The sequence below is a fragment of the Lontra canadensis genome, unplaced genomic scaffold, assembly GCF_010015895.1.
Source record: "Lontra canadensis isolate GAN:19392208 unplaced genomic scaffold, GSC_riverotter_1.0 scaffold41, whole genome shotgun sequence".
Taxonomy (NCBI): domain Eukaryota; kingdom Metazoa; phylum Chordata; class Mammalia; order Carnivora; family Mustelidae; genus Lontra; species Lontra canadensis.
This window is the reverse complement of record NW_022631035.1, coordinates 379,845-405,612: the sequence shown is the minus strand read 5'-3', so window position 1 is coordinate 405,612 and position 25,768 is coordinate 379,845. Positions and strand designations below refer to the sequence as shown.

Sequence of the window (25,768 nt, the reverse complement as noted above, 5' to 3'; positions counted from 1 at the left end):
GAAACATTCTCTTAAGTAACAGTGTCCACTTCTTTCCTTACTGAAACGGCGCCGGGTGATAATTTCCTTGCCGGTCTGGGTCTGTTGTGACTATGTTGTGGCCGTCGGACACAACGAGAGGTATCTTTGGCATTTTCTTCCCTTTGCTTCATAATTTGTGGAACATCTTGTACAAAAATGTAGATTTACAGAAAAATATGCATATAAACACTTATTAATTCCGAAACATGGTAAATAACATAGCAAAACCTTTATCAGATCCGTGTTGGACCCACCGGCACCACCTCAGGGGACTCACACTTTGCTGTGAAGAGGAGGTTTACAGAAAGGCCCTCTCGGCAGGTCGAGGACTGAGGTCTCTCCCGTTGCCTCCCAGAGTCCCCGGGGTCACACTCATCACACGCGTGTGGCCACTCCTGGAAAAGCAGTCGTGTTGAGGACAAGCTGTGCTGCCGTCCTCCAGAGCGGAGCAGACAGCCCGTCCCTGGGACAACGTTTAAACACACGTTTAAAACGAGAGCTTCATGCACGTCCACAGGGAAACGTCGGTCGGGCTGTGTTTCTGCCGCACTGAGCGGCTCCATCACTGCGAGACCGGCAGGTGCTTCCCCAGGCCTGGGCCTGGGCCGGGCTCCCGCAGCCCTCCGTCCCGTCCGTCCGCCCCGCGTGGGGCTGCTCCGCGTCTGTGCCGGGCCGTCTTCAGGAGACCTTACAGCTGTTCCGGGGGCAGCGCTTGGGCGGGCTCTGGGGTGGCCGGGCGGCCTTCACTTTGCGGAGGCCGCTCCTCTTGTGCGCGGAGCTGGCGGCCAGCGAGTAGGAGCGGCCATGCATCATCCTGGCATTGAGGCCGCTGGCCATGGAGAAGGACTTGAGGTGGCCTCTCAAGGCCATGGGCAGCGGCAGCTTGTCCACCAGGTGCACGGGCGTGCAGGACACCACTGCGCGGCAGCACAGGTCCTGCAGGCTGAGCACTGCGGGGGAAGGGGACCGGGCTCAGCGCCTGCTGTCCCAGACGCCAGGGCAGCCCGCTCGCCTCCCCGCCTTCCTTCCCCAGGACTCGGGCCGCGCTCTCCACCCACTGTGCCCACGTGTGGCCCGGGGCAGGGCCAGAGAAGGGCCACCCTGCTTTAGTCACCTGGGACTGGAGACCCCTGTCGTGTCTCTCTCCAGGCCTGAGAAGGGGGCGGACCTGGAGTGCAGACAGTGGCCGGTGAAGTCCTACAGGACTTGCCCAGCTGCAGTTTCCGGTGAGACAGTGAGGGCGGCAGGCATGACCTTCCCAGCCACACCGCTGGCACCAGAAGCACGTGTGACCAGCTCACAGGGACACGCTCGAGAGTGCGGCTGAGAAGCGAATGCTTCAGTCTCATCCACACCGTCCCTCATGTTGTGCGTCAGGCCCCCCGGATGGAGCCCTCGGGGGCCCGAAGGGGGGCCATTCCCAGATGGCCCCACCACCACCACAGAACCTAAGGGCTCAGGCCCGGGGGCTCCCAGCAGAGAGCTGTCTCCACACAGTGACCCTCGGCCGGGGGTGGCATGGACTCCCCGGGACACATGGGGTTCCTACTGCAGGGCAGCGGGAGCACAGCACGCTGAACACCCCCCCCCCCCCCCGCCGAGCAAAGGGCCCTGTCCAGGCTGGCGGTCGTGCTGACATGGTGGAACCCTAACGGGGCAAAATCCAGTTCCGCTCCCTCAACCCTGCACTGCCCAATTCAATAACTAGATTTTGTCCTTTTTTCTTGTAACGGTCACACACTGCCAGGTCCCTGTGAGGAAATCTGTGATGGCGAGGGTCACCATAAGGGCCCCAACAAAACAGACGAAATCCGACGACCCAGGGCTTTGGAGGGATTCACACCAAGGGACCGGGTTCTAGGGCACCAGCAATGCTCCACGCGCCTCTGCCTCTCAGGTCCCCTCTTTGCAAACAAAATGAGCTGAAAGTGAATCATTCCTGAGAGGACATGCTCCTCCCAAAACCGTGAGGTGACACCTGGCCAGCCGGCCCTGGTGGGGGGTCCTGCTCCATGGGCTGGTGCCGCCCCCCCTCACTGCACATACCCCCCAGGTCTGCCCACGCGCAGACCCAGAAAGGGCTCTATGAGCTACAACAAAACTGTCCCTAGGGATCCCTCTGGACTTAAATGCATTCACCCGGAGGACGGCCATGGCCGCACAAGGTGAGTCCTGGGGCTCAGGCCAGGGGCGGCGGCTCTGGGATGGCCTCCCGGCTGCCTACCCTTGCTCGGCCTCCAGAGCCGGTCCATCCCGTGCCGCAGCAGCACAGTCCTGGCCAGCTCCGTGAAGGACTCAGTGATGTTGAAGTTGCACAGAGGGCTGACCTCGAAGAAGGTGACGCCCAGCCGCTCCGCGTAGGCTTGCGCTTGCTCTGTGGGGACCTGCCGCTTGAAGGCCAGATGCAGGCGGTTCCCCACCAGGATTTTAGGGACGCCAGGGGCGTGCTGATGGGCGAGACAAAGGCAAAGGGATTACTTGGGCGAGCTTTTGGGGTTGCTGATGCTTTCGGTAATAGGGTCAGTGGCCTTCTCCCAAAGTTCACCCAGAACCTCAGGATGTGTCTTTGTTGGAAACAGGACCTTTGCAGAGTGTAATCAGTTAAGACGAGGTCACTGCAGTGGGCCCTGAATCCAGACCTTGCAAGAAGAAGACCCAGAACTCACAGCGGGAAAGCCACGTGCCGGCAGAGGCAGGGACTAGGGTGATGGTCTACAGGCCAAGGACCACCGGCAGCCCCCTGAAGCTGGAGGAGGCCGGGCGGACCCTCCTCGAGAGCCTCTGGAGGGAGCCAATCCTGCTGACGCTAGATTTTGGGCTTCTGGGCTCCAAACCGGGAGAGCGTACATTCCCGCTGTTTACGTCCACGCGCTTCCGCAGGCTGCAGGAAATCAACACCATGCACGCGGTTCTGACCACATCGTGTCCACACTGGCAGCCCCAGGTGCAGGCAGCAGCCCACACAGCAGGTGGGCCATGGCTCCAAACCCTGGGGCTGGGCAGGGCTCCAGCTGAGGGCCCAGTCCTGTTCTGATAGGAGCACAGCCCCCATGTTGCTGAGGCCTCGTGTCCTGGTTCACATGCCCGACCCCCGCATGCCCACGTGGACGGTGCCTGGCACCATGTCGTACCTCGTCTATTTCCTTGATCCACCTGTCGATGCCATCAAAGGACCAGCGGTTTGCGATGTCATAGACTAGGATCACACCCTGGGGGAGAGACACCAGGCTTACCTGACGGTTCAGAGGCGGGCACAGGGACGGCACTGGCCGGTGTGCGGGCCACTCCGTCCTCGACCACTTTACTCATTTTAACAGAAACATATTATGTTTGCTTATCTACCAAATGTAGTAGTTAAATAAGTATTTCTAATGATGTTTCATGAGCTCATTACTCAACCCTGTGATGTCAAGGTGAGTTGGGGTCTGGCTCTCCGTCCCCCACAGCCACCAGCTGTTGTAGGGACCCGGGATGCAGAGGGACTGCAAGAATCACCTCCTCCCCAGGAGCATGCCCACCCGCCCGGAAAGAGCGTTCTCCTGAGCATGCACAGACACACACAAGCACATGAGCACAGGTGCACACACAGCCCACCACATGCACACGTGTGCACAGACACGCACAGACACGTGTGCACACATGGCCCACGTGCAGACACAGCATGTGCAGGCGTCCACGCACACACACATTCCTGGTGCTGAGGCAGGCTCACGCGCCCCGACACCGCAGGGCGCCCCGCAGCCTCTTGCCCCAGCTCCTCTGTGAGCGGAACCGCCTTCTCCAGGCAGCCGCCAGAGGACATTCCAAACGTGAGTTTCAGTCCGTTTGACTTCCTGGCTCAGGGGATGTTACCTGTGCGCCCCGAGAGTAGGAGCGGAATATGGTACAAAATCTTCCCTGCCCGGATGTATCCCTGGAAAAGACGTTAGGGCCAGTGAGAAGAAATCACTGCTTCTTCCCAACAACCAGGTGTGGAACTCGAGAGCCACAGTGAGAACATTCTATCTGCCAGTCAGTGGCCGTCCCACTGCAGACACATCCCTGAGTTTATCAAAACAAGGAACTGACCCAGGGGTGCGGACACCTGGAACGACCGGGACGGAGCTCCAAGCATCCAAAATCAGGATTTCAAAAAACCCCCCAGCATTCCTGTGGGATGGATTCCAGCGGCCTGTTCTCATGGCTGTGGCTCTGAGCACTGTGGGCGCTGATTCCCGGCATCTTTGGTCAGGACAGCACACCTCTGCGTGGGCAATGAACACACCCACGCCCACAGGTGATCCCTTGGGGGTGAGGGAGGGAAGGCAGGTCCAGGCCTATCCTCACTACAAACAGTGCAATTTCTCCCTTTTCTCCTGCAGGTGGTGACCTGCCCCTGCCTTCTGAGTCCCAGGGAGCCCCCTGAGGGAGGGCAGGGCCTGGGGCTCAGGAGGTCCCGAGGTGCTGACCAGTGTGGCCCAGGACATGGGAGGAGCTCCTCAGTGCTGAGGAGCAGATGGTGGTGGTGGGGGGCGACTCCCAGCACACGGAGTTTCAGCTCTGCAGGCAGATGGAAGTGGGCAGGGAGTCTGCGGGCAAGGAGACACAGGAGAGCAGCGCGGGGCGTGAATCACGAGCTTTCACGGGAGACTGGTGGCTGTCATGAAGTGGGGCTGTCCCTGGACATGGGGTGCTATGGATAGCGGCGGGGTGTGGCGGGGGCCATGGGGGGGGGCCTGCGACGGCTTTCATGAGGATGAGCCACCAGGAAGAAACGCACCATCAACGGACCTCTCGCTGCTCAGGGGAGACATGGGGCAGCCTTTGGAGGCCGGGGCAAGCGTGGGCTGTGAGTGGATCCTTCGGAGGGTCTCAGGGAGGGAGGGAGCCAGGATGAGATAAGCCCCAGGCCCACGGGCCTCAGGGCTGGGTGGAGGTTGCGAGGCAGAGCCCAGGAGTCTGAGGACAGCAAGTGAGAACAGGAGGCCCGAGGCTCACTGACCCACAGCAGTGGGCAGCCCAGAGGACACAGGCTGCAGGGAGGCCTCAGCCACAACCTCAAACATCCTGGGCGGGGGGGCAAGCCACGGGAAAGGATGGGTGCTAAGGGACATTGTGGAGAAAGGCTCCCTGCTGACCGCCCCCGGGAAGGGACAGGCGGGGATGGCGGGAGGACAGGCTTCCCCATATCCCGAGGCTCGTGTGGCTTGGGGCTTGGTCACACTTGGGCAGAGAAGAGGGCCATGCAGGTGGCCCAGGAGAAGGGATGACACGGGGATGGGAACAGTGGTCAGGCAAGTTGCGTGGGGTGGTCAAAGCAGGAAATCCCAGTTCTCCTACTCCCCAAACCCCCCTGGAGCAGGGGCGTGGGCAGAGGTCAGGGGGGTGTGACCTGAATCTCAGAGCCAGGGCTGCCAGGTGGGGCCGTGAGAAAGAGACCAAGTCCATCCAGACCCCAGGAGAGGGCCTCTATCTCCCAGCCTCCCATGCCTGCCATGGGTCTGTCCCCATCACCCTCATGGGCCCCTCCTGGATCTGGGGAAGCAGAAGGTCTCAGTAAGGCCATGTTCTGGACAGACCCCCAGGGACCCACCAAGGCCCCAGCGTTCCCTGCCATGGATGAAGCCTCGGTGGCCCAGACAAGCGGGTCACCACCTCCTGTGGGGCAGCCCTGGGTCTGCTGGGCCGGGGGGGCGGTCCTCCCACAGGCGGTAAGGTGCACTCCAAGGGCCAAGAGAGCCTCTACCTCCAGGGACCGGCTCGTCCTGCTGAGAGCCCGGGGTGGGCCCCGACTCACCAGAGCTGTAGCTTAACCCTCCGGCCGTCCAGCAGGATGGTGGTGGTCTTGTAGTCGATGCCTGTGGGAGGGGGTAGGCCAGCTTAAGTGTTGCTGGCCTCAAAGTTACTCTCAAGCAAACGGCACCAGAGAGGAGAACTCTCCTGGGGGAGAGAAAGGACTTCTCACCAGGGCAGAGTCACAGTTTTTGAGGTAGACAGACTAGACCTTGTTTGGGTCTCCTTGGGTTCGCATGGACCCTGCGCACCGGCCCCACTGCTCACTCCGTGGGGGCCTCCAACCTTCCTGTCCTCCCTTGGCACCAGCCACCTCGGCCCCAGGCCTCGGGTGGCTCCGGCTGCTGCCCGCTACCCCAGGCGTGGGGACACGGCCTCAGGCTTCGGCCCCTGGACTGTTCGGCATGAGGCCCCCTGTTTGCAGGCAGCTCTGAGCAGCCCCATGTCCGGCACCCTCATCTGTGCGACCTTCCCTCCCGCCCTGGGACTGCTCCATCTGAGCTCTACTCCCAGGCTAAAACACTGAGATCATTCCCCCAAATTATCACACTAAGGACGTAAAGTAAAATGTGTCGCATATAAAATGAGATAGGAAGCATTACCTCAACTAGGTAAAGAAAATACACGTGTTGTGTGTGTGTGTGGATGTGCGTGGAGGGGTGACGGGGGACCAGCCCCATGTTACAACTGGAAATTTCTCGGTGGTGTTTACTCTGTTTATCCGAACCTTTCCCTAGTGTACGTTTCTTCAATGTGCATGCATTCTTTTCCTAAGATCAGAAGAAGCAATAAACATTTTTAAAAAGGAAAAATATTCCTCCCCATTCCATCAGAAACCAATTTTCTGCTTCTTTGAGAAATCAGTCCCGTGTTGACAGAGCAAGTCCCTAGAACGCTTCTGCCCCGTCTGTGGCCGAGCAGGCGCGCTCAGCGGGACCCGGGGAGGGAGAGGCCGAGAATGACACAGCGGCCGTGAAGTGGAAGAGAAAGCAAGAGAAGAGTCCTCCCATCCAAAAACACACCCAACACAATTTATGATCACAAGGACCCAGCCGGGTTTGGGGGCGCTGGATTTAAGCCATTTTTAGACTTACTCAGGAATGTCTCTCAGAGCAAGCCCAGCCTTGGAAACATTCTGGGATGTGGCCAGACTTCAGATATCTTGACAAGGAAAGCAGGATTAGGAGTTACAGATCTAAAGGGGAATGGGCTCCTGGGGGTCAGACAGAAGAAGAGAGAGGAACCCCTACCTGGGGGCCTCACCCTGAGAAAGTCCTGGAACGGGTGTGAAATCTTACTTTCCACCAAAAGAAAACCCCCACAGCCACGGCTCAGAAGGAAACCCCCTGAATGCAGTCGAAGGAAGGAGCCATTCCCAATTAGCTTGACTGTGCTCTCTCGAAGGATCTGTAGCACTTGGCCTTAGCGAACCCCCCACCCCGACACACCGTATTCATACACCCTCCTTTTCTTAAAGTAAGTCGAGGGCTTTGCAGCATGCATGGCGGAAGGTGACAACAAATTTGCTTCGTGTTCTGAGGGCACACTGCCAAGGTTTTAGGGCAGAGCATAGATATTCTGGAAACTGCTTAGGTCAGTAGCTTTGGGCTCTGTGAAATTACTTTTTGGGGCGACCCACCAAGGGCTTCTTCACAGTCCTTTAAAATCCTACAGAACTATCCGGAAGGCAACTTTAAATGCCTGTATTCTTCCTTTTGCAGCGGTCAGCATTAGGCATATGTGATGTGAGACACACACGTGCAATAAAACAGTGTATAAATGCCTGTAATGGAACATGTGTACACACATATATTGAATGGAATATATAATACAGAATACAATGTATAATTACATAATAAGTAGAATATATACACATATAATTAAATATACATAAACACATGAAGACATATACAGAGAGCAACTTCAAAGTTAATTTTGGAAATATCTAATTTTCCCCTGGGAACACTAAAGGTTTTATCCCATCTACGTAAAGCAAAAAATGAGCACACTTGGGAACATATTTTCGAGTCTAGAAAGAATGTGGCTTCGGCACGTCCGTTTCCAGACACTGGAAGAGCGTTCTCACCATTCACAGGCTGGAGAGGTTTTTCATTTTTAACCTTTAGGATATTAACTCACTGTTTGAATTGGGTTGGCGACTTTGATTTACAAGGCTCCCTCATGTACCTTATTTTTTAGGTCCACAATAAAAACAAGTTTTCATAAATTTAAAAGAACTCATTCCTAATGGTCTTTTTAACTCCCCATAAGGGTTTTTTTTCTAGTTGTTGTTTTTTTTAATTTTAGGTAATCTCTATACTCAACACAGGGCTTGAACCCACAACTCTGTGATCAAGAGTCACATGTTTCACCAACTGAGCTGGCCAGGCACCCCAAGCACCCTGAGTTTTTTGTTGTTGTTGTTTTTTTAAGATCTTATTTATTTATTTGACAGAGATCACAAGCAGGCAGAGAGGCAGGCAGAGAGAGAGAGGAGGAAGCAGGCTCCCCGCTGAGCAGAGAGCCCGATGCGGGGCTCGATCCCAGGACCCTGAGATTATGGCCTGAGCCGAAGGCAGAGGCTTTAACCCACTGAGCCACCCAGGCGCCCCTACCCTATGAGTTTTTAAAACTATACTTGACTTTTGTTTTCATCACTCACAGATGCACATGATTTTAAGTGTCAGAAACTTAACATGGAAAACAGCAGGACCCGATCCACACCCCCACAGCACTGTGCACCCATTTTCATCTTCTGTGTACTTGTCTGCTTTGTATCTCCCAATCTGTAAGCAACATGCTTATATTCCTACTTTCTGACTTTTCAGGGTTAGACATTAATCAGATTCCCACCGTGGAAAGTGAAAATGTAGTTCTCTTTCACCGACATGCTCCACATGTCTCTCTCTCTCTCTCCCCCTACACACACACACACACACACACACACACACACACACACACCCCTTTATCAGGTTCTTTATCCATACATCAGTCAGTGGACATCTGGGCTCTTTCCGTAGTTCGGCTACTATGGACGTTGCTGTTATAAACATTGGGGTGCACATGCCCCTTTGGATCACTACGTTTGTATCTTTAGGGTAAATACCCAGTAGTGCGGTTGCTGGGTCGTAAGGTAACTCTATTTGCAACTTTTTGAGGAACCTCCATGCTGTTTTCCAGAGTGCCTGTCCCAGCTTACATTCCCACCAACAGTGGAGGAGGCTCCCCTTTCTCCGCATCCTTGCCAGCATCTGTCGTTTCCTGACGTGTTAATTTTAGCCATTCTGACTGGTGTGAGGTGGGATCTCATCGTGGTTTTGATTTGTATTTCCCTGATGCCGAGTGATGGGGAGCACTTTCCCATGTGACTGTTGGCCATGAATGTCTGTTTGTGTCTTCTGCCTATTTCTTAACTACATTATTTATTTTTTGGGTGCTAATTTTGATGAGTTCTTTATAGATTCTGAATATTAGTCCTCTATCCGCACTGCCATTTGCAAACATCTTCTCCCATCCTGTTGTCTGCCTTTTAGTTTTGATGACTGTCTCCTTCACTGTGCAGAAGCTTTGATCTTGAGGAAGTCCCAACAGTTCATTTTTACCCTTGCTTCCCTTGCCTTTGGCGATGTTCCTAGGAAGAAGTGGCTGTGGCTGAGGTCACGGAGGTTGCTGCCTGTGTTCTCCTCTAGGATCTGGATGGCTTCCTGTCTCACACTGAGGTCTTTCATCCATTTGGAGTCTGTTTTTGTGTGTGGTGTAAGGAGATGGTCCAGTTTTGTGCTTCCGCACGTGGCTGTCCCGTGTTCCCAGCACCATTTGTTGAAGAGACTCACTTTTTTCCATTGGACGTTGTTCCCTGCTTCGTCACAGATGCGTTGACTGTAGAGCTGCGGGTCCACGTCCAGGCTCTGTTCCATTCACCGGGTCTGTGCGTCTGCTTCCGGGCCGGTACCAGGCTGCCGTCTGCAGCTGACTTTTTTGTTTGCACCAAAAGTGTCCAGTATGACAGAAAACCCACAAAGCACCGTGAATGGAGAGAGGAGCAGAGACTGTCTGACATACAAATCCTGGAAAAAGCTACAAAAGATACATTTCAACGTCTTTCCAAAGCAAAGTACAACGACCTGTGTCTCAGCACTGCACTAAGTGGACAAGCACTGAAAAGCTCGGCCATCGGGACTTACCCATCAGCCAGCCTGAGGCAGACTGAACTCAGTCACTGTGCAGCTGGTAGTTCCCTCCGTGGTGCAGACGAAGCTGCCCTCAGAGGGGCTGACCCTGACCAGGGAGCCCCGGGAACACACAACCCGTGGTCTCCACGGGGGCCTGCTCGTTGAGAGCAGCGACTGCCCACCTTCTCCAGCCGGCCGGCTCAGCTGCGTGCCCCTCGGCCACCACCGGCGGCACCTCCCTCTCGCCCCACCGTGGAGACTTGGGGATGGGACGGGGCAGGGCAAGCGGGGTGGGATGGGAGATCAGGCTGGAGGAAGCGCGGCTTCCCGTGTGACGTGTGCCTCGGTTTCTCCAGCTGGGGAAGGGGGGAGAGGGGATGGGTCAAAGCCACAGGGCCACACGGGTTCCCGACTGTGAAGGCCCCACAGGGAGGGCCTCTGTCCCAGTTCTGACAAGCAGCAATTTCCTCGTGCTCCCCGTGCCTCGGTCTCCCCCGCCACCTGGAGGAACGCACTGGCCACGGCTGTTCACAGACCACGTGCCAACCGCCGGCGGAGGCCTCACCTCGGAGAGAGCCTGGCCGCTCCCCGAGCACCGGTCTCTGAGACGACCTCGCACACGGCTGCGCCTGCTGCTCACCAGCTCCGCTCCCCGCCGCCCGCAGCTCCTCAGAAACTTCCTCACTGCACCCTTGCTCTCATGCCTGCACCGCCGCTTCCTTTCTTCCCGACTCAGTGTTTGCTCGTCTCTTATTCAGTATCTCTCCGCCTCCCTGACGGGCTGCTGGCTGCCGTCCGCTTCAGTCCATGAGAACCAGCTGACGTTAGTAACGTCACAGTCAGGATCAAAAGGTGTAATTCTGTTCGCTGCACGAAATGAGATCAACGAAAACTCTGTCCATCAAAATGCTAGAAAAACACGCGAAAGCTCCTAGAACAAAGCCTGCAGGAATGCTCATTGAGTCAGAATAACAGAGAAGAGGAGATATAATTTTAGCCTTCTTAAAACAAAACGAGAAAAAAAGGAAGCGTCAGATGCCAAGCGCTCGCTCCACTTTTAGCTCCGCGTGAGGAACGGATAATTTAGCTCAGCTCACGCAGCACCTGCTTGTGTCTGTTTTACGGAGTGAGCGGGCGAAAATGTACGCCGTCACATAGGAGAATTCTCTTCTGGTGTAAATACTGGTTAAAATCACTTGCGAACACGTTCATCTTCGAGCCGCTGACTTCTGAGAAATGTGTCCAATGCTGGATGAAAACATCAGAAAGCAGACCAGTGATCGCCAGAGACCGGGAGGAGGGGTTTCCCTCTGCAAGTGGTGGCGGTTGGACAAAATTGTGGGCGTACTAAATGCTACTTACTTACTTTAAAATGGCTCATTTTGGGGCAGCCGGCTGGCTCAGTCAGTGGAGCGTGTGACTCTCGATCTCGGGGCTGTAAGTTCCAGCCTCACGCTGTTGTAGACATTACTTAAAAATAAAATCTTGAGGGGTGCCTGGGGGGCTCAGTGGGTTAAGCCGCTGCCTTCGGCTCAGGTCATGATCTCAGGGTCCTGGGATCAATCCCCGCATCGGGCTCCCTGCTCAGCGCGGAGCCTGCTTCCTCCTCTCTCTCTGCCTGCCTCTCTGCCTACTTGTGATCTCTGTCTGTCAAATAAATGAGTAAAATCTTTAAAAAAAATAAAATATTGAAAATATAAAAATAAAAATAAAATGGTCATTTTATGTTATGTGAATTTCACCCCAAAGAAATTGTGTACATGTGTGTCCTTCCCAGATCTGCTTGGCTCTTTGGATCGGAGAACAGTCTGCTAGACAATGCTGGGTGTCTCGCAGGACCAAGGGGTGGGGAGGGTTTGGGGTGGGCACCCTGCTGCACCCACAGCCATGGCCAACACTGGCTCCTCGGGGTGCCCTTGCATTTCTGGATGCTCTAAAAGAAAGTCACATTCTAGACAGGGATCTGAACTGTGTTCATCACCTTTACACGAAGGGCACTACTGAAATTAACACCAACTCTCTCTCTGCAGATCTCCTTTTTGAAAAGCATGATCCCTGAATCCTTATCTTTCCTCAATTTTCTCTTTGAAATGGCAAAGCAGTGGATTCAGGTGGCCCCAGGTGAGGGACAGTCCAGGGCCTCCAGTCTCCTCATGGCCTGGCTGCCCCATCTTGTCCACGCAGCTCCCACTTCTAGCGGCCCTGAACTACTCATTCCCTACTGTGGGAGCTAAATCTTCCCACCTGCCCGGCAGGGACAGGACCACCATGCTACCTCGGCCCTGGGCACCCAGTGCTCTGTGCTGACCAGCCGCATCCAGGAACACTGCGTTCTCAGTGTGGGGCCCGGTGCCCCAGCATGAGTGAGATCAGGGCGTAGCCAAGAGGGTCTCTGGATCATTGTTTGGGTGTGGCCAGACAACAGCCCTCTTTCCAGAGGCCCAACACTTTCAAATCATGGGGCTCCCCTCACTGTGTCTCAGGGTCACCCCTGAACTTGGGACACTGCTGGAACGTGGACTCAGACCACCGCCAGGCCTGGCAGGTCCTGCCAGCAGGGGCTCCTCCCTGCTCTATAGGCCTGACGCCCAGGAGACGCAGCTGGGAAACCCTCACTGTCCCCCAGGGAAGGAATGGGCCAGCATCTCTGATGTTCAAGGGCACAGTGCTCAATGCTGTTGGCACCGTTTTTGTAAAGCCCACTTCAGCCAGGGGCTGCCCACCTGGCCCATGAGGCACTGTGGGCTGAGGCCAACACCTCCTGTCTGGGACACTCTGCTCACGTAGGTGGTCAGTTCAGTCAGCCAGCGGCACTGTATTCTAGCCCGTTCCCACCCCCTGGGGCTGCAAGTGTCCCCAGAAGGAGCCCTGAGCCTCCCGGATCAGCCTCCTACCTCTGCAGCTGCAGAAGATGCAGTGAGAGGACGGCTTGGGGAAGGAGATGCCCTCCTCACCCGGCTGAGTGACTGCCCCACAGGCACAGTAAACCGTTCACCTGTCTGTGCTCCTGAACCACTGGGAATTAGGAGTCATCATCCCCACTCACCTGAGAGAGGCCAGGGGCCTTATTATACAGTAAATAACTATGGTGTCAGGCATGAAGCTTCAGAGGGCGAGAGGTGCCTGTGTGTCACTATGGCTAGAGGGAGAGGAAGTGGGGGACCAGCCAGGGAGGGGAAGAGCACATGGGGGTCCCTCTGCTGAGCAGTTATCGTCACAGGACAACCAGAAAACAGCCACACTGGCTTCCCTGAAAAGTGCACAGAAGCGGCAGACGTCTGGGTGGGTGGCAGCAGGGGCTCTGGGATGGACGCTGGGGGAGGCCATGTGGCTCTGCTCGGCACAGAGCACCCATGGCCCCAAGCTGCCTCCTAGGTTCGTGCTCAGCCAGACCCTCACTGCCTATGGGAGCGGTGGGCGCCCTGAGTTGGGTCGCCAAGCCGGACACCCTTGTGAGCAGTTTCCTGTCTAAGGGAAGAGGGTTGTCCTTCTTCGGCTGGGCCAGCCCTAATGCCACCGTCCTGCTCAGCTGGGAGGTACAATGCGGACTCAGCCCAGCCTTGACCAACATCATTACCAGCTGGGCCCCAAGCTCCAGGGCTGGGCAATTTTTCTTATAGAGGCCATGGCCACCCCAGAGACCACAGCAGGGCCTGGGTCACTCCCAGGCTTCCCCATGCCCAGTGGCACCTCCTTTGGGTCAAGTGTGATGAACCCAAGACAGTGTGGGAGGGAAGGACAGAGTCCCATGAGTCATCTTGTCTGGCCCAGGAGGGCTGGGGCCAGCTCCTGGTGACCACCACCTGCCAGGGGAAGAGCAGAGGCCGAGGGTGCTTGACCACTCAGGAGACAGAGCTCAATGGCAAGGTCCATTCCCTCCCTCACTCAAACCTCACACAATGGCAGCCACCAGCAGCTGGCCAGAAGATTCCCGGACGGGTTCTCACTGGCAGCCTTGGCGGTGGCGGAGGGAGGGGGGGCAGTGTGGCCCTGCCCACACCTCAATTTCAAACCACTGGCCTTCAGAGCCAGGAGAGAACAAACATCCCATGTTGTTAGGCCCCCAGCTCTGTCTGTGTTACAGCTGCCTCCAGAAACGGACATACGTCCAGCTGCGTTCCTGTACTGTGCCTCCAGTGCCCGCCCCACCCAGTGCCCACAAACAGGTCCGGGCCAGGTGCGGATGCCCAGCCTCATAGGATGGGTCCCAGGTCCGACGCCTCTGGCTTGGCCTCTCCCAGATGTCTAACTAGCATGACACTATTTAAACCCATGAGGCAATGGTCTACCTTCCAGAATGAACACATTGCTCTAGACTGGAAGAAATAGATTCTACTCCCAAATGAATTTTCTTAGTCTAAAAGAGAGTTTAAGGTCCGCCTGGGTGGCTCTGTGGGTTAAGCCTCTGCCTTCGGCCCAGGTCATGATCCCAGGGTCCTGGGATGGAGCCCCACATTGGGCTCTCTGCTCAGCAGGAAGTCTGCTTCTCCCTCTCCCCCTGCTCCTTTCTACTCTTGCTTGTGCTCGCTCTCTCTCTCACTCACTCTTGCTCTCTCAAATAAATAAAATCTTTTAAAAAAGAGAGAGAGGATTTAATGTTCTTCACATTTACCGATTTATTTTCCTCATTAAGATAATACCTTTCAGCCTTCTGTATTAGGGTTCGCTATAATTTAATATGCATATTTATGATTCTGCCTCTGTAAATTTCTTTTCCTTTCTAACCAAACAAAATGCCATGTGTCATGAGTCACAGTATTGTTCAAATCCACAAGCAAACTCGGCTGAGTCCCATTTCGGGGAAGTAAATCCAATAATTTTCGTCTGCAAGAGGAGGGGACACACAGCCTACATAACCCAAAAACAGCCTGAGGTTCACATTCAGCCAAGGAAGCCCCAGGACAGTGGTGATGACCTTCGTGGCTCTCTGCCACCCCTTTATGGGACTATCTCCCAGGGGACGACCATTGGCAGGTGGTTTCAGGCATGAAACTCAGGCGTCCGTGGGGAGATCAGGAAGCCAGCCTGAGTCCCAGCTGGATCCTGCTGAGACAGGTGGCAGAGAGGTGGCTCCACAGGCCCAGGGCACCTGCCTTCTTCTCCCACCGTGCGGGTCCAGCAGCATGGCAGCCCCCCGCTCTCCCCAGCAGCGTCTCCCAACACAGTCCCGAGTGAGTTCCCCATGAGCCAAGGACATTTGCTGGGCTGCTCGTGGCCTGGATTCCAAACTCCTCTAAACAGACCTGAACTCCTGGAACGCGGGCCTGCTCAGGAAAACACGGACCACACGGCCAGCTTTCCGCCCTGGGGCTGGGGTCACTGGAAAGTCCGTGAAGGGCAACCATATGCTGTGAGCAAATGAAACCATCCGAGAGCCACATGAGTCGCTTGAGGTTGGATGAGTCTGTGCCCGACCAGAATGAAGAAGAGTCCGCTTCCTCACTGATACCCTCTTCAAAAGGTTCATACCTTAATCAGAGCCACAGAAATAATGCACACCGGGTCTGTGTATACGTGCATGTGCTTACATACACAAGTACTGTGCACACGTGCATGTGCTCTGCCTAGAGAGTATATTATGTAGACACGTGTCAAACACACTCGGATATGTGGTGTTCCTGAAGCATGTGACAGGCGAGCCCGGTTTTCTCTAAAACCTGTAGCTGGAAAGTCTCCCACCGCGGGGAACGCACATTACCTCGATGGCTGGCAGAGACCAGAAGGAAGAAGTGATCGTGAACCAGAAGACACGTGCCGCAGAAGCTAGCCCTCCAGTCCCTGGGAGGGTGGGGGCGGGGGGTGGGGGCAGGCAGCACACCAAGAACCCAGGTGTTTACAAATGAAGGGGCAGTGACCAGCTCCCAGAAGCCCGAAGGGAAGCAGTGGGCGGCACAGGCCAGCGTGGGCCAGTCCCCATCGCTGCAGCAGCTCCCACAGCCTGCGGACATGCCAGGTCTCGGCCAGAATCTGGGGACAGCTCAGAGAAGAAAGCAAAAGCGAGGCCCTTCTGAGGACGGTGGCCCTGGAGACCTCGGTGCTGTCTCGTGCAGTGACTGCCTTTCCCGTGGTTTTGTCTGTGGATCTGATAAACCAACATCTCTAATGTTTTTAAGCCCCATCCTCTGGATATGGCGACTTCTTTCAGTTTTTGCTTATACACAAGTCCTTCTCTGAGGCTAATTAAGCTGAAGAACCCGGGGAAGAAAGCATCAAACAAACTCTTAAAAAAAAAATCTCTTAATGGGAAATCAGCTCACAGCCTGCGATGGGTGTGATGGGCTCCATTGCCTCTAACCTTGCTGCTTCCCTCACCCCAAAAGGCCTGATCGAGGAGTAAGCTGGTGTGGCCAGCAAGACTAAGGCAGGACCAAGGTCGTCATCCTGCAGCCACTGAGCCACCCAGAGCTAGTGACAGAGGACATGGTGGGTGCTTGGTGGGTCTCCAGCCAGAAGCTGACCCTCTGCCCAGCAGGAACCTGGCCTGGCTGGATCTGAGCCCCTCCTTGTCCATCACCCCAAATCAGGGTCACCCTGAGTTGGAGTTAGAGGCTGGACGAAAGGGGCAGTCCCCACTGCAGGGAGGAGGCGCCACAGGACATGGGGCAGTAGAGCTTAAAGACTGGCTTTTAAGGAGAAAATCTGATACAAAGGCAGTTTTCTTATTGTCAAATACATGGAAGCACTTACGACATAGTTTAAAAAATGGATACATTGAAGAAAGTTACCATATGCTCTTGGTGGCACCACGGGAGGTAAGGAAGTAGAAGAGGGTCTCCTTAAGGAATTACACTGTAAAGAACTAGAAAGGATTCACCGCCTCTCAATTCAAACTTGAACGTAATGGCTTTATAAATCGTGTTTTAAATCTTGAACTGGTTGCCAAGGGTAACCGCAGAGTAGCTGCGAAATCAGCAAATCCATCTCTCTCTGATGAAGGCAGAGGGAGGGGGGCGTGCATGGAGCTCCTGGCAGAACACTGGTCAAAGGCAAACAGAAAGGCAAAAAACCCCATAACAAGGTCACTAAGGAAAAGCATTTTGATGGTTCTCACAGGGAAGAAAAGCCACTGCTCTGAGCCAGAGGGGCCACAGAGCCAACCACACCATCCACACTCCGGCTCTCACTCATGCTGTGTAATCCTGAGAGAGTAACTCACTCTCTCTGGGCCTAATAACATAACCTACCTCAGGAGATGGTTCTTCTACACTCTCAGTAAAAGGGGTGGGCAGTATTACTACCGGCCATTAGCAGAAATGAAACAGAGAAAGAAAAATGGGATTTTCCTGCTGGCAAAAGGAAGCTGGAGATGCAGCCAGGAGAAAGTAACCAGAAAACAGTCTCTTTGGGGAACAGTTAGGAGGCAAGAGATTGCAGAATTTACTGTCCGTTTCATCTACCTTCCTCTCCCAGCAATCAGAGGTGGAAAGGTAATGCCGTGCTGGAAACACCACCAGCTGGGCCAAGGGGAGAGACCCTCATCAGGGAACACAGAGGAGGAGCCCAGCAGTGGCCCAGACTTCACTCTCCTCACAGAGCTGAGCTGTCCAGGCCTTTCTCTCACCACTTCTACCTGGGAGAAGAGGCCAAACGAGGTACTAACCCTCCAGATCCGAGGAAGGCTCCAGGGCCAAGAGGCCCAAAAGCGGGAGGTGGGTCCCTCAGCTATTCTGCATGCATATCACACTTGAACAAAAAGTTATAAGAGGAAAAAGAGACAAAGAACCCAACCTGAAAGGAAACAGGACCCAGGGACAGAAGGACGTTCATCCCAATTACTTCATGCAATGGAACAATTTAATGAGGTTGTCAAAATAAGAGATGTATTAATGAAATAAATTATTTAAAGAAAAATTTTAAAGATTTATTTATTTATTGGAGAAATACAGAAAGCACAAGCGGGAGGGGCAGAGGCAGAGAGAATCTCAAGCTGACTCCCCACTGAGTGTGGAGCCCAACGTGGGGCTCGAACTCATTACCCTGAGATCAGGACCTGAGCGGACACTGAGTCAGATGCCCAACCATCTGTGCCACCAGGTGCCCCATTTAAAGAAATTTTTGAAAGTTGTAAATGAGGGGCACCTGGGTGGCTCAGTTGGTTAAGCAACTACCTTTGGCTCAGGTCATGATCCTGGAGTCCCGGGATCGAGTTCCGCATCGGGCTCCGAGCTCCACGGAGAGTCTGCTTCTCCCTCTGACCTTCTCCCCAACTCATGCTCTCTCTCTCTCAAATAAATAAATAAAACCTTTAAAAAAAAAAGAAAATTGTAAATGAAAATTGTAAAAGTAAGGAAAAAATTGCAGAACACAGCAACATCATTTACTAAACTAACAAGTAAGCTAGAAACAGTTTACTAAAATAAAAATTACCAACAAATAGGAAAGGCTTGAGATGCCCACAGAAATTCAGAAGAGAGAGACGAAAAGGATGGCAGTAGCATCGCGGCACCCCAAAGGTATCCACATTGTAATCCTCAGAATATGTGTCTCCAGGAGGTTATGGCAAAGGGGAGTGAAGGCTGCAGAAGGAATTAGGTTTGCTAGGTTTGCTAATCAGTTGACATTTTTTTTTAAAGATTTTATTTATTTATTTGACAGACAGAGATCACAAGCAGGCAGAGAGGCAGACAGAGAGAGGGGGAAGCAGGCTTTCTGCGGCGCAGAAAGTCTGATGCGGGGCTCGATCCCAGGACCCTGAGATCATGACCTGAATCGAAGGCAGAAGCTTTAACCCACTGAGCCATCCAGGCGCCCCTCGGTTGATCTTTAAGTACAGAGACTATCCTGCATTAACAAACGGGCCCAGCACCATCACAAAGCTCCTAAAAGCAGAAGAGGGAGACCGAGTCAGGCTGGAGTGGTACAGCGTGAGATGGGCAGCATCACCATTGCAGGAGGGCTCTAGAAGCTGGAAAAGGCAAGCAAAGCAGACTCACCACTGGCACCTCCAGAAAGGACACAGCCCTACCAACACCTCAGTTTCATCCCAGGGCTCGGTGGCCCTCCAGAACTGTCAGATAATAAATCTGTTTTAAGCCACTAAATTCGTGGTAATTTGCCCAGCAGCAATAGGAAAACTGACATAAACACCAATCAATGCAACAGATGTTTTAGGGACATGAAGTAAATTTCCCTGACATTAAATACAAAATCTACAAATTCAAAGAGTGCACTGTGTACCAGAAGTTCAACACCAAGCATCCAACTTTGAGACACGGTCCGCTTAAGCTGAGGGTCTCTGAAGAAAAGGCAACTCATCCACAAGGAGAGACTTTCTGACCTCAGGCTCCGAGGCAGCTCAGAGCAAGCGAGAGAGCCCAGTGGGGCCACTGGGAGGAAGAAAGAACGTGTGGCCTAAGGATACATGCTAACCTGCATGAGATACTGTTCACAGGTAAAGACAGTGCACAGACATTCTCAAACATGAACACACTCAGGAAATACTCATGACCCCTTCCTGGAGAATGGCCAGAAATGAAATGTAGCTAATTGGAGGGACAGCAAAATACAGAAGTCACAGACACAGCAGTGGTCAGCGCCGAAGCCAGGTAAACTTCTAAGACTGAGGGACTGCGGACACTGTACCCCCAAACCGGGGCGAAGTCAGAGCAACAGGGCATGTGCACTTGGAGTGGGGGGATGGGAACAGGAGGCTGGAAGTGCCCTCCCCTTCCTCGAAGTATTATGAATAATAACAATACTGACCATGATTCCAACTTCTTACAGTCTCCTGAAAAGTGCCTTTTTAACCTAAATCCTCCCTCTGTGTTGAAGAAAAACCTTTAGAAGAAAGTGTTAACTAGTTGCTTGAACAAGTGCTCAGTTTGTGCATAAAAGAGAGTAACACAACAGAGGGTACCCAAGTCTCTGCTCAATCAGCCGGACGCAGACTGCGCACATTCCTGCGTCTGCGCACGTCACTCGCCCACTGTAAGAAATCAGAACTCCAGCTTGTCCCCCCCAGGGGCACAGTTTTTAAAAGCAGGTGCGTGATTTGTTCAATGTCTCTTCCTCCACCCGCTGCACCCCCGACCCTGGGGACCCTCTGCCCTCCTAGAGCTGAAGCCCCAGAGCCGAGCTGTCCAGTGGGGCTCTGCCACACCCCTCACAAACCAAGTGTCAGTCAGGTGTTGCTGCTGAGCATTTGAAGTGCAGCTAATACGACCCTTTCATTTTATCTCATTTTCATTCCTTTAAATTTAAAAAAATCTCATGTGGCTGATGGCATCACCTTGAATAACACGGATCTGGAACTAGAGACACAATCCAAATGCGATTTTCACAAGTCCCCTGGTGACTCTCGCCCTGGCAGCTTCAGGAAGAGCCCAGGTTCTTGGCATCAGTTCTCCAGAACCAACCAAAACTCTCCCAAACTTTCTCCCCACTCGCACGCCTCCAATCTTTTTAAAATTTTTTAGGATTTTATTTATTTGTTTAACACAGAGAGAGAGATCACAAGCAGGCAGAGAGGCAGGCAGAGAGAGAGGGGGAAGCAGGGGCTCGATCCCAGGATCCTGAGATCATGACATGAGCCGAAGGCACCCATCTTAAAGGCCTGTCCCAAGCCATTCCACTTAAGCTACTCACATGCCTGCGCAGAAGCCACAGGCTCCCTCCCTCCACCAGCGCTGCAGACCCACTTTCTCTCTTTACATCGCTCACCCCCAGAGAGCCCACCTTGCTTCCCGAGGTAACCTTCGCCCTGCACCTCCTGCTGCTCTTGACTCAACCCAAGTTGATCCCCCAGGGAGGTCCGCTGGACCCAGAGCTTCCTTCTCTGCACTTTCCTCTCAGGTCCCTGCTTCCTGCTCAGGGCAGAAGCACACCTGGGCGGGCTTGAACATCAAGACTGGACTTCTGGGCTGCCCTCCTCCGTTTCTGGAGAGCCCAACCGCAAGCCCAGGAGGCAGGAAGGAGCAAGACCCTGAGCAGTCAGGTTAGCGCTGGAAGTGCGCCTGGAGCCCCTAACGTGACAGGGAAAAGGTGATCGCCGGCGGGGATCCTTCACAGCCACAGGACCTGACTCTTTTCCTGCCTGCTGGCCCAGCTTTCTGCCCACCTCACTTTCCTCTCCTCTCCCCTGCCCTTCTTTCCTTCCTAACGTCCACCCCATCTTGGGGCCTGCGGCCCTCAAACCCCAAACTTTAGGGACCCTCTGCCCACTGTCCTCAAGCTCTGAGTCCTCCGGCTCCACCCCGCCCCCGGAACCCACACTCCTTCACTTTCTATAGCGCTTCCCTTCCTCGCCCTCAGGCCACATTCTCACGGGTCATTTGGGTTTCTTGCCGTCCCGGGCCTTTTCGCCAGGATGAGGAGCCCCTTGGACACGCCAGGAACCTCGGAGAACCTTCCGGACTAGTTCTCTTGCTTCCATTCACGCTCCCCTTCTATCTCGCCACGCGCAGAGCCACCACCTGGGAGCCTCTGCTAGCTGCGCTCGGATCCCACGCGCCATTCCCTCCCGCCCCCTCCTTACCCCCCACGCATCCTTTCCAAACGCGTCGCACGCGCTAGTGGCTTCCTGGCTGGGCCCCGTCGCAGCAGCCCGGCTGCCTCCTTCTCAAACTCCACCGGCGTGATCCGTGCGTTCCCCTCCGCCTCACCGTCATCGGGGTCAGTAGTACCCCAGCACCCTGCTCAGCCGCTAGCTCCCGCGGGAGGCGGACCTTGGTGAGACTATGGAGGACGCTCTGCGCTCCCCACGTGTGGAACTGGGGGTGCAGCGGGGGATTCCCTCCAAGCGCGCGCCCGACTCACTCAGAGGGGCGGGCGGTGAACCCAGCGCTCCTTGATCCGCTGCCCTTCGCATAGTCCACAGTTTCTCCTCTCTGCGCCTGGTCGGGCTCGCTCCCAGTCCCTGCACCCCCAGCTCCTCGCCGCGCTACTCAGGTCCCTGTGTCCAGCTCCACGGTGCCCACCGTGCGCTTCCCCAGGTCTCCCATGAGCTCTCTGGCCCGCAGCGCCCTCGCCTGATCCCGGGTGCGCTCCCAGGCCCTCGGCTCGCTCCCCTGGTCCCCCCTTGCGCTCCCTGGCCCGCCGCGCCTTCCTCAGCCCCAGAGCGCTCCTCCGGCCCCTCTCCTCCCGGCTCACAGCGCGCTCCCCCGTGCGCTCCCTGGCCCTCCGCGCGCTCCCCGGGTCCCCCGTCAGCTGCCTGCCCCGCTGCGCGCTCCCTTGGTACCCCCGGAACTCCCCGGCCCGCCGCACACCCCCCAGGCCCCCACCCCACCCCACCCCAGGCTCCGCCCCCACCCCACCCCACCCCCCAGCTCGCCGCGCGCTCCACCGTCCCCCCGGGCGCTCCCCGGGCCCCCTTGCGCTTCCCGCAGCCCATCGCGCGCTCCCTGGGCTCTGCTCGCCGGTCCTGGCCCCGCGCTCACCCGCCGGGTGGCCATACGGGGACTCGGCTGCGCCATCCTGCAGGCTCGCCAGGATCTCCCCTTTGCCCACGTCGCTGTCGCCCACCAGCAAGAACTTGAGCAGAAAGTCGTAAGCGCGGACAGGGCTGCCCAGGGTGCTCATCGTGCCGCCGCCGACGCCTGCGCCCATGCCCGGCTCGCCGGACGGCGCGGAGGCGGCGGCCGGCTCCGAGGCACGAGCGGGCCCAGCCTTCCGCCGATCGCCGCGGGCCGGCGGCCCCCGCTGCTGACAGCGCGTAGCCCCGCCCCGGCCCGCCATTGGCGACCCGCAGTTGCTAGGGCGGCTGCGCTCACTCATTGACTGAGCTGCCCGTCCATCTCCCTTTCGTCTCCGCCTCCAGGCCATGGTCCACCCTCCCCTGCCGGGAGGATCTGGTCTTCGCCGCCTTTGCCAGGTTGGGGGCGGGGACCAAAAGCGACGTTGTTGCGGCCACAGCCAATGAGGTCCGGAGGCGGGTTGGGGCGGAGCCAGGGGGCGGGAAGTCCAGGGGCTGGGCTGGTTCTCGAACTGCTGTGGAGCCTCGAAGGCCGAACCCGGCCGGCCCGGGCGCGGGCCGGGCCGCAGGGTTGGCCACCCCGGCGCCGCGTCCTCCACGTCCTGCCACCTGGAGACGTCGCTGGGCCGGGTGGGGGGGCCGCAAGGGCGGGTTCCGTTCTCGGACATGCAGCCGGGAGGCTAGGGCCAGGTCGCCTGGCGTCAAGCCTCCCTGTCCCGGTGAGCCTTGGCTCGTGGTGTCCCCCACGGCTCCTCCAGAACCTTGTCTTTGTCCCAGAGCGCGTGGGTGCGCGTGTCTGTGTGTGCGCGTGCGCCTGTGTACGTGTGCACGTGTTCGTGTGTGTGCCTACGTGCGCCTCCGCTTGTGTGTGTGCGTGTCATGTGCCAGCACACGTGCGCCTGTGTGCGTGTGTTTGTGCCGGAGCTGGGGGAGAGGGCCACGTGGGGACCCTGCAGTTCCCAGACTTCTCTCCCCATCTAGGGAGTAATGGGCGGTGGAGAGAGATTGACCTGATTGGCTCTCAGATCCAATACCAAAATTCCCAGGTAGGATCAGCCCTGCTGGGTGGGAATCCATGCCCACCTCTGGACCAATCAACTGTAGTAGGGGGCTCCGGCAGCATCCCACAAGGAGGATCTCTTCATATTTGGCAACCTTATATCCAATCATCTTAGAATATCCTCTGAGTATGCATAATCAAGGTCCCCACCCCATTACGCCAGGCCTCCACCCTTGAGCTGTGAGTGAGCCTGGGGGTGCCTCAGAGCTGGACAGAGTGGGGTCTGGGGGCACTCTTGTACATCCCATCCAATTAAAATGACCCCCTTGCACACCTGCCGTCTCCACATTCTGGGCTATCTGCAGCTCGGGAGAGGCACAACAACTCGAAAATGTGCTCCCTTGTCACAAGCAGCAGGTACAGATTTCACAAACACTACAAACAGGAGAAGCCCTTGTCATTCGTGAGCAGAAGGGGCCTGTCTTCATCAGCTTGGGCTGCTATGACAAAATACCCCGGGCTGGGGGCTTAAACCGCAGACATTTATTTCTCACTGTTCTGTAGGTTAGAAGTCCATGACCAAGGTGCTGGCTGTTTTGGTTCCCGGTGAGCAGGTGGCTGCCTTCTTCCCATGTCTTCACAGAGTGGGGGCCAGAGCGAGCGCATGCAAGCTTTCTGGTGTCTGTCTTCTGAGGACACTAACCTCATCACAAGGGCTCCCACTCTGATATCTAGCTCTAACTACCTTCCAAAGACCCCCTCTCCTGGTATTATCACACTGGGATTTAGGACTTCAATTTACGGATTGGGGGGTCATATTCAGTCCACAATAGGGCCCATGGTGGGGAGGGGCCCTGGGCCCACCCTTAGCAAAACTGAGTTCTGGAGTGAGGGGTTCTGCCCCCTGAGAACTGGGGCTCGGAATTTTGTGCCCATCAATCCTTCAGCTAGCCTTTCCCTGTATGGTCTCGGGGACCAGAGCAGGATGTCTGGATTATTCTCTGGGGTGGGCTGTTCTGTTCACTGCCAGATGCTGAGCAGCATACCTGTCCCTACCCGTTAGACGTCGTGCACGCCTCTCCCAGTTGTAACCACTCGAACATCTCCAGAATTGCACATGGCTATCCTCACCTTGAAATGAAAACAGGTAGGCCTCCTCCCACCCCGGCAGCTCCCATGAGCACATCTTGGCAGATTGTAAGTGATCTCAGTTTCCTTAATGTCGGCAGTGACATTAAGGGGTAAGTGCAGGTCATATGTGACTCCAAGGAAAAGGGGGAGAGACTCTTGCTACATTGTCCCTGGGGTCAGGGGCAAGGATGTAGAGCAGTCCAGGCCCATGGTGAGAGCCCCAGGACCTATGTGGTTGCCCACTTTAACCTCACTGCAGTCCTGAGAGGTGGAGCTTGTCATTACTACTACACGGAGGAAGGGAGGGCTCAAAGAAACTGGGAGTGCCAGGGGCCCTGACTGCAGCTTCCAGTGTTGGAGCTGGTCAGTGCAGCAACACAGCCCCAGTTTTGTTTTGTTTTTATTTTTAAATTGTGGTAAAATATATATAACACCCAATTTACCATTTTACCCATGTTTGGGTGTGCAGCTCAGTGGCATGAAGCCCATTCACATTGCGCAACCATCATCACGTCCGTCCACAGAGCGTTTTCATCTCTGTCAAGCTGAAACTCTGTCCCCAAGAAACACTAACTCCCCCATCTGCCTCCCCAGCCCCTGGAACCTACCATTCTATCTTCTATGAATGTGATGGCTCTAGGAACCTCGCATAAATAGAACGGGGCGACATTCATCCTCTGGTGAGTGGGTTATTTCACTCAGCGTGTCTTCACTGTTCACCATGTTGTGGTGTCAGAGTTTCCTTCCTTCTTAAAGCTGAATAGTATTCCATAGAGTGAATGGACCACATTTTGCTTATCTATTAATCTGCGGGTGGACATTTAGGTAGTTCCCACCCTTTGGCTCTGAGAATAGAGCTGCTTTGAACGTTTGTGGATTAGTTTCTGTGCGGATGTATGCTTTTATGCCCCTTGTGTCGGCGTGGGGCAGCTGGGTCCTGCGGTAACTGGAAGGTGAAGGAAAGAAGGAATGTGGGCCATCTCTGGATGATATGCAAAGAATCGTTTTACATAACGTGAAATTTTTATCCCATTTGATGGTGGAAAAGCATTTCTTAAGTTTCTTTCTCTGCTGCTTAAATAAAAATAGGCCGAAGAACTAAAAAGGGACTGACCATGTTTTCTGCAAAGCCAGGTGCTTGCACACACCCATTAGCTCTTATTTCTCTCCCCTGCTGACAAGTAAATAGCAGCTAACAGCTGAGCACAGTTTCACACTGAGTGCATGTTTGCGGATGACTCACCCAGAATTCACAGCCAAGGT

General features: G+C 55.2%; 1 protein-coding gene across 1 annotated transcript; it reads right to left on the bottom strand.

Annotated features, from left to right (window-relative positions):
* Positions 1-645: 645 nt before the first annotated feature.
* RAB40B (RAB40B, member RAS oncogene family) lies at positions 646-22,559 on the bottom strand. Its single transcript, XM_032870316.1, has 6 exons — positions 22,340-22,559; positions 5,798-5,858; positions 3,874-3,934; positions 3,153-3,230; positions 2,246-2,468; positions 646-971 (listed from the first exon to the last, which is right to left on the bottom strand). The coding sequence occupies exons 1-6, from the start codon at positions 22,506-22,508 to the stop codon at positions 700-702; spliced, it is 864 nt and encodes a 287-aa protein (XP_032726207.1). The 5' UTR covers positions 22,509-22,559; the 3' UTR covers positions 646-699.
* Between the last annotated feature and the right edge of the window lie 3,209 nt (positions 22,560-25,768).